The following is a 9,046-nucleotide window of genomic DNA, read 5'->3' as shown; positions in this document are numbered from 1 at the left end:
AATTCCTCCTTGGTGTAGACACTAAATTTTGTCACCCCCCACGATGATGATAACAGAAAATGGATAAACATCGGTATCTCTCTCAAGAAGGACTCTTGCCCCTACATCTAAGCCAAATCACGCTGACATCCCTAAAAATGACTTATAAGACCATTTTACCAAATGCTGAAGGAGGTACTGCTCACCTTCCCCAAACATGCTGGTCCCGTTAAGCCCAAAAAAGCCCATTGGGAGCCCAAAAACACGTGGCTGATGTCATACATTAAGCGTGGCGCCGTGTCAGAATACCACGGCGCAGTGGAAAGGGTTCCACGGCATCATGAAAAATTCACATGGTACCACAAACGTCAACTTAGTGACATCATCCACGGCACCACAGTGCCGTGGAAAGGGTTCCACAATATCGTAAAAAAGTCACACGGTACCACAAACGTCAACCTAGTGACGTCATCCATGATGCCGCAGAAGGCTTTCGTGGTGCCATAGAGGACCCAACACAGCACCGAGTTTTGCGAGGTACCCCTGTAAATGGGAGGGTCCCCCTCCCCCATATTTAAGGAATAAATAGAGTGAGGGAGAGGGTCCCAGTCGAGTTTTCAGCCCTTTTTCCCTCTTTGAAGCCATTTTGAAGTGATTTTGAGTGAAGGTTCTCTTAAGCCATGGGTGGATCCTTCGATTACCCTCCCAAACTCAGTTTTAGAGCATTCTCAGACCCTTTCTCCCCAGTTTATCTCTTCTGAGAGTAGGGAATCACTCTGGCGATGACGATGGGTAGATCCTTCGATTATCCCGCGTAAAAAGTGATCCTACTAATTATCTCTCCCAGCCGTTATTCTATCTGTATACAAATAATGAGGATCCTTTATACAGCCATTGTTCTGCCCGAAGTCTGAGTAATGAAACCCATCTCATATAGTCCTTACTCTATTCGACAAGAGAGAGGTAAGCCGATCATCCGTCTCCACTTGAACCGTGGGACATCGTATATTTCACATTTGATACATTTTCATTCATTTCTTTTGTTGCTTGACAGGTTTCTATCTCTTTCCTTATTATTTTTGGCACAATCTAGACCATTAAAGAAGTTCATTTTAGTGTACATAGTAATTAATTTTTTCCTTTCTTTGTCATATTTAGTACATCATAACTTAGTCTTGCATGTTGGTATAGGATGCATTATTAAGGGAGAATTTTTAAAACCTTACATCTAGTAGAAAGACTGGTTTAACCAGGTGAGATGGGGTGCTAATACCTTCCCACGCTTGTGACCTAACCACTTACCCATAATCTTTGACCAGACCATATGGAATCACGCAGCCCATTTCCACTCACCCTGGGTAGGGCTACACCCATTGGGTCCTAGACCCTAATCCTAGGTGGTGACTCCATTTTTATGAAGCATGATCTCAATCCCCCATGATGATGCATCGAAATGATACGCCGTCATTCATCAAAGGCAACTTCTGTCACCATAAGGCCGGGGAACCCCCGATCTGAGGACCGCGGTACTTACACTTGGTATATTCTTATTTTCCCTATTCTTCTTAACCGTCTTGCAGCCATGGGCAAGGACTTGTTTTTGTTGATGGATTCTATGTTAGGAGATGACCGTGAAGCATTGGGAAGAGTACACCTTCAACCATTGGTGGGATTTAATCCGTGGTGCCTCATATTTCTAGATTCTTGAGGTGCACATGTTTCGCTTAGGCATTATGGAGATTTTCCCTACTTATCAAGAGTTCCACACATGTTTTTTTTTATCCTTGTCACAGGGCTATGATTTGTCCCATTCTAAAGGATGATTATGTGAAGGACATCATGTCCTTTTTCGGGTTGGAGAGACACCGTTTGCCTTACTTTATGTATGGTTCCCGTATCGATGATGTAGTGGTGATTCACTTTTTTGCAAATCGTAGGGAGGGACATCATCCTTTCATGGAGTGTTGGAAGAGGGCCTTCCTTTTGTGTGTGATTTCTCAGTTCCTACTTCATTCAAGTTCCCGTGCTGCTTCTCCTGTACTGATGGAGGTTGTCAAACAACTACGATGTGACTATGATATCATCCTACGGTTCTCTCTAAAATGATTCGGGGATTGGACGTTTTTGAATGGGAGGCATACTCCTCGTAGTGAAGACTTCTCTGGTAGTCCTTATCTGCCACACGTATGCTTTGCTTTTTTATTTTGGACTAGCCATATGCGTAGGGCTACCCTAACCCTATTCTATGGTAGGTGTGGCTCTCTGAGAGACTGCAATTTTGTAAAGCCATTGAAAGACTTCAAAATCAAGCATTATTTCCTTTGCTCTATCATCATGGATTATCACCATCAAGAAAGTAGGGGTGCACCCTTTCTCATATTTCTTCTAATGATATAACCATTGGAGGTGTTCCTGGTGGCCTATGGATGCCCCAGTGTTGAATTCCTCGGAATTCAATTATGTTTGTCTGATGGGGTTATCTCACATTCTTTCTAAATACCAAATCAATTACTGTGAGAACATGGGTTGACTCAGAATGTTCCTGAGGAGTTGGTGAAATTTTTTTTTTGACAAGAACAGCTGGACCAAGACTTGATAGGGAAGATGGCAAGCTTGTGGCGATCGAAGTTCATTCTGAAAAATGTGGACATTTTCGAGAAAAAATGAGACAACTATGAAGTAGGTGACATGGATCAATTCTAAAAGATATTTTGCTAAAGGTCAAGACTTTAATAAAAAAAAAAAAGTTACAAGTGTTTAACGTCCAGGCATACCCAAAGAAATACAAGGAAACAAAAGATAGGGTAAAAGGTCCCTACAGGAAAAACCCTCAAAGGTAAGACCTCAATCTAACAAAATGAGAGATATCTAAGAAGAAAAATGATATCTCATCCGACCCACACAATCTTGCAAAATAGCCTCCTTAAAAGAGTAGGGAAAACTACAGACCATTTGAGAAGACTCTCTTCTTTTTGCCTCCAGTTTTGCAAGATAATCCGCCGCAGGATTTGCTTCCCTGAAACAATGAGATATTTTCCCAAAATTTGATTAAAAAAGGATTTCAGAACAATCCAATCCTACAATATGAACCAAGGGATAGAGTTGGTGTGAATAGCACAAGTAACTGCTGTCGAATCACATTCAATCCACAACTTAGACATCCCCAGATGTTTAGCTTTACTAGGGATGTAAGTTTGGCCCTGTCGGCCTGAGCCCACCCTCGCCTACCCTGAGCCCAAATAGGGTCTGGGCTGGATTTTTCAACCCTAAGGGCTGGTTATGGTTGGATTTTTCAGGCCTGGGGTTAAGGTTGGGCTGGGCCAGGGTTGAGGCCTCAGGCTGAGCCCGGCCCGTTCCAACCTTGTGTTGGGTTATGCTAACAATTTAATGTTTACATATTACAATTTTTGTTTAGAATCTAATTATCTATTGGTTTAACAAAAAAAATCTAATTATTTATTATACAAAAGCATATTAAATATTAAGATTGCCCACAGTTTTAACCTAAAGAAAAGTCTAATAGTCAATTGAGTATTAAACAAACCAATACTCAATCACATGTTTCTCATCTTTTTTTAATGCATAAGAAGATGCAAATGAAAAACAAAAAAAAGAAGGGTTAGTTAGGGTCGCAAAAATAAAGGTCAATCAGGGCCGGGCTGGGTTGGGCTGAGCTCAGTAGGGCTGGGCCTAGGCTGAGATATCTCAACCTGACCTAGGGCCGGGTTGGGCTTGGACGGCTGAGCTAAGAGGACTTAGGGTTGGGCTAGGGTTTTAAAAAACCCATCCCAACCCAACCTTGTTTCACCCCTAGGCTCTCCTAATACCTTGGATGACTGCCTCAAACTCAGCGACGTAATTAGTTTTAACTCCAATGAAAAAACTGAAGGCTGAGATAGTAGCACACTGCTCGTCTCTGAGAATTCCACCCATCCCAATTCTACCTGGATTGCCAATAAGGCAACCGCCAATGTTCAGTTTGACCTATCCTTTTGAGGGTCTGCACCAAAAGCCCTCCCTAATAACCTGGGTTGGTTTGAGACAATAGGGATTTTCAGCCTTCTAGCACAAATCAAGCCTTGTGAGTTGCAAACTGGTAAAGGAATTTGCTAGTTCTCATAAGAGGTTGAGAATCACATTGAGGGTGTAACCAACCACTCTAGATGTTCCATCAAACTTTCTGCTATTTCTTTCCCTCCAAATAACATAAGGAACCAAAACCACCCTAGTCAGCCAGGCATCAACCAAGAGAACAACCTTTGCCTTCCTCTTCCACCATAGAATTAGAGTTTTAAAAGAGGCAGGGAAGGGCCACTATAAACTGAAAAAAGGTAAGAAAACCACACCATACCTGTTTGGAGTATTCACACTCAAAGAAGAGATGGGGAATGGACTCAGGGGCACAAATGGAGAGTTCATATCTAGAGACATATGCAAACCCTTTAACCTAAGTGTTTCATCGGTAGGAATTTTCCCATGCACTAATCTCCAAGCAAAAGAAGATTAATGGTGAAGAAGGACTTTATTCCAAACCACACCATTCCAGGCAACCCTTGGGTTCCTTCTTCAAATATCCTCCCAAGCCGAAATAATAGAAAACTTTCCAAAAGGGGTTAAGTTCCAAACACACTGGTCCTCAGTAGAAGGATAAGGCAAATCTTTTGATTTGGCCAAATAGAAAATATTGCCAAGAAATGTAAAGGATACCTGAGGGAAATGCCAAGCTAAGTTTACAATAAATTCTACCACCTTCGTAGATTTGTTCTTAAACAAATCCATGTCTAAACCTGATGCTTTAGCTATTGACTCATTCCCAAGCAATTGATCCTTCCAAAAATCCACAGAGGCGCCACTACCAATTACCCACCTCTCATGTTGTTGAAAATCACATCCCATACCTTCTTGGTGCCAGTCCAAATAGACAAGGATTTATAGTACCTCTTTAGAGACCCATCACTATTGATGAATCTGGCTCTAAAAAATCGGCTAACCATTGAGGAATCATGCTTTATTGACCATGCTAGCTTACATAGTAGAGACTTATTGATATCACAAATTCTACGGATGCCTATTCCCCCTTCAAGCTTTTTCCTACAAATCATAGCCCATTTTACTGCAAATTGTTCTCTGAACCTCAACATCACTCGACCATATGAAATCGTGGATCCACTTTTCCAATAGCACCACTAAAGAAGGCCACCAATACACCAAGAAATTATGAATTGGGATGCTCAAGATAATTGATCTGACTAGCTCCATCCAACCAGCAAAGGTGAAAAGCTTTCCTTTCCACCCTGATAGCCATTTCTTAAACTTATCCACTAGGGGTAGCATAACCTCCCTGGTAATCCTGCCATTGAAAATCTCAACTCCTAGGTATTTCATTGGAAACTTGCATATGGGGATATTTAACAAATCCACAATGCGATGCCTCCTAAGAGAACTGATGTTGCTACAGAACAATTTGCTTTTATCCAGGTATCAACTTTTGTCTAGAGTAATTTTGGTATTTCTCTAAAAAATCTTTCAGCACCCGCACATACCTGAAAAATCCATTTAAAAGGATAAAAACATTGTTAGCAAATAAGAGATGTCCAAGGGTAGGGGTATCCTTTGGACCTCTCAAAGGTTTGATCTTTTCTTCCTCTACCAATTTTTTAAGGCTTCTACATAGTACCCTCCTCAACAATAATAAATAGCAATGGTGAAGGTCCCCCTGATGCAACCTCATTTCAACTCCAAAAAAATCCACAGGCCCCCATTAACAAGAATGGAGATACGGGTAGAAATGAGGAGTTGATGCAGCTAGGAAATCCACTGATCACTGAATCCAAATTGCCCTAAGACTTTGAAAAGAAAGTTCCAGGATAAGAATCGTAGGCTTTCTGCACATCTGGCTTCAAGCCTATCCCACCACCTCTCACTGCTTGGTGCATTAAATTCCCCAATTCCAAGTACATACTAATATTTGAGAATATAACCTTGCCTTTCTGAGAAGCCCCTTGCTCCTCTGATATCATCTTAGGCAAAAAGACATTACGTCTATTCGCCATGATTTTTGACAATACTTTGCAGACAAAATTACCCATACACTTCGGCCGAAACTTGTCCAAAGAGATTGCACCTTCTACCTTTGGGATAGGGGTACTTGTACATATTAGGATGTTTTTTCAAAAAGATTAGAAGCCTTGAAAATGTCAAAATAGGTCAACCTAACCTCTAGGATTTGTTCCTAGTTCGAAGTGTGGATGAATTTAAGGACCATCAAAGCTTGAGCTTCCTTCAGAATCCATCAAGATAAACATATCCATACAGCCCTAAATATCTGCACATGGCAGCTGAATTGGAGTCTAAATTTTGGTACACATTATCCAAGTCATGCACCAGGTGAAATTTGAGAACTAGCTATACTCTTTTTTGTTTTTGCTAAAAGATAATATCGTAAAAAAATGGAACAAAGGAAATCCCTGAGTCCAAAACACCAGATTTTGCCGCAAGCTTTGTGAGATGAGAACTAGCTACACTCATTCTATTGTTTTTTCACTATTAGGGGAAACATAATTTAACCATAAAACAAGAGGAAAAGATTCATAGATCCAAGGGACTCTATATTCCCAAGCTAATCTAATGCTAAGTTGTAAAGACAAGCATTTTTTTATACGACTGCTTGAGTCTTCCATTTATGTGTCACCTCCAAGAGTGACTTTGTTGAAGAACCATCTTCACTCAATGCCTTGTCTGCAGTATCCTTGAGTTCCCTCATCCTATTCCTCATTCTCTTCCCTTCTTCTCCTTCCAGTAGACACTTCACCACTGCTGCAATCTCCTCTCGCCCCACTATTCCATCTTCCCCTTCTTTAGGCGAAAACGCCACCTTCATGTCCTGCACTAGCATTACTGCATTCATCCTTTGCTCTGCATAGAGAGGCCAAGCAATCAAGGGAACACCATGTACAATGCTCTCCAAGGTTGAGTTCCATCCACAATGGGTCAAGAACCCACCTGTTGAGGCATGGCTTAGCACTTGTATTTGAGGAGCCCATGAAGACAATACAAGGCCCACCCCGTTTGTTCTTTCCAAGAACCCCTCAGGCAAAAATGCAAAAGGGTCTTCAATACTTTGAGCATCAAAGAAGTTGGCATTTGCTTCCTTACGAGTTGGGCTTCTAACAACCCACAAAAATCTTTGCTCACTTAGCTCCAATCCAAAAGCCAATTCAGTAAATTGCTCTGGTGAAAGGACCCCACCACTTCCAAATGATACAAACAGAACAGAGCCATGTGGTTGATCATCCAACCAATTCAAGCAATAAGAAACATCCACCCCATCTTTTGAACCACTTTGCACGAGTGGTCCAACTGGGTAGACCGGCGGCATGTTGAGATCTTTACTTTCCATGATTGCATTTATGGTACTTGGTTCCAAGTCCAAAAAGCTATTTAAAATGATACCTTGAGCCAATCCAAAGCGTTTGCAATGGTGTAGAAACCATGTGCAGTCCTCGTTCTTCCTATCTTGAATTGGATGAAATAAATCTCTCCCATGAAGTGCAATGCAACCAGGCAATTTTACTGGGTTTTGCAGGTCTCTATATTCACAAGAGTACATCTCATCAAGCTTGGGCAAATGAAGCGTCCATGACAACACCATCGCCGCTGTCGGGTTGAAGATGTAAGGTGAAACCTTAAATTCCTTGGCGACATCAAATGCATCGGTGCCGAACTGATCAACAACCAAGGCAGTAAGACGAGTGGTGGTGCTTAAGACTTTGAACACCTCGCGGAAAGAAGGGAGGGATCGGGTAATCGTGTTAGAGATGCGTGTCAAGGGCCTCACGTCGTAGAGGTCATCAACGTTTGCTGGAGGGAGAAGCACTGAATTGATGCTTTTAGGGAGGTTAACTAGGATTTCTTCTGCGGATTTAGAAAGGGTTCCATTTGTTGCGATGATGAATGTAATAGAAAGGTGGTGGTGGTGGATTAGTCGCTTCGCAAGCTCTGCTAGCGGGATGAGGTGACCCATTCCTGGGGAAGGTAGAATGGCGATGTGGGCTGTTTCCATTGAAACTTTCTCAAAATCTGAGTGGAGGCTTGAATATTGGATTTCAACAAGTTTATTGACAATGGTTTAGTGTCAATTTGTCCACTCTTCAATGAGGACTCTTCATTATATGGAAACACGATTACAAAGATTGCTGGAGTATCCTTCTCAATATGGGAACTCTAGCTGATATAGGATTACAGAATATTTGATATAAGAATGGAAAAATGGCTGTGTTATGAGCTGTGTCATGCATGCAAGATTGGGGAAGATAATGGTAACCGAAGATCATGATTCTAACAGGGTGGAACATGCTCTTGGGTTGATACAACCCCTTAAGGTAGAGATTTGCGGTAGCAAATCTTCAGGTTGTCACATAACCAATCAAATCATGTGGTGGAGAGGCCCTTGGTGAATATATCAGCGAGTTGCTCCTTCATCGCGATAAACTGGACGGTGAGTTCACATCTGGCAACTTTATCGCAAACAAAATGAAAGTCAGTTTCCTCACAAACAAAATGAAAGTCAATTTTCAGGTGCTTGGTACGGACATGAAAATCAGGGTTCGCAGATAAGTATGTCACACTATTAGATTGTGAATCCAGCCTATCCTCCATTGTGGGGATAGCACTCTATAAGTAATGAATGAATTACAATATGTGAGAATGGTAACCCTGTCAATCAAGGAACCTATACAAGGGAGTAAAGATTGTGATTGATTCAATCAAGAGAAGATTGACTCAATCAATATAAACAAGGTAAGAGAGACCAATACATACAAAGTAAGAGAGCTGGAGACATTGATTGCTGTGATTGACTCAATCAAGCAATTACAATAAACTAGATATGGAAAATGAAGATCACTCAAGATTGTTGAGATGGATTGTGTGCACAATGTATGTTGATATACCCCTCAAGCTGAAGGTGGCGGTTCCTGTATCTTCAGCTTGTCCCGAAGAAAGATAAACCGTGCACTGGATAGTCCCTTTGTAAATATATCAGCGAGCTGGTCCTTGCTAGAGATGA

The 9,046-nt window shown here is 41.6% G+C and overlaps 1 protein-coding gene across 1 annotated transcript; it reads right to left on the bottom strand.

The window, feature by feature from the left end:
* Window positions 1-6,616: 6,616 nt before the first annotated feature.
* Window positions 6,617-8,094, bottom strand: LOC122670459 (hydroquinone glucosyltransferase-like). Its single transcript, XM_043867340.1, has one exon. The coding sequence runs from the start codon at window positions 8,039-8,041 to the stop codon at window positions 6,635-6,637; it is 1,407 nt and encodes a 468-aa protein (XP_043723275.1). The 5' UTR covers window positions 8,042-8,094; the 3' UTR covers window positions 6,617-6,634.
* Window positions 8,095-9,046: the final 952 nt, after the last annotated feature.

This window comes from Telopea speciosissima, chromosome 8 (genome assembly GCF_018873765.1).
Source record: "Telopea speciosissima isolate NSW1024214 ecotype Mountain lineage chromosome 8, Tspe_v1, whole genome shotgun sequence".
Taxonomy (NCBI): Eukaryota; Viridiplantae; Streptophyta; class Magnoliopsida; order Proteales; family Proteaceae; genus Telopea; species Telopea speciosissima.
This window is presented reverse-complemented; position numbering and strand designations above follow the sequence as displayed.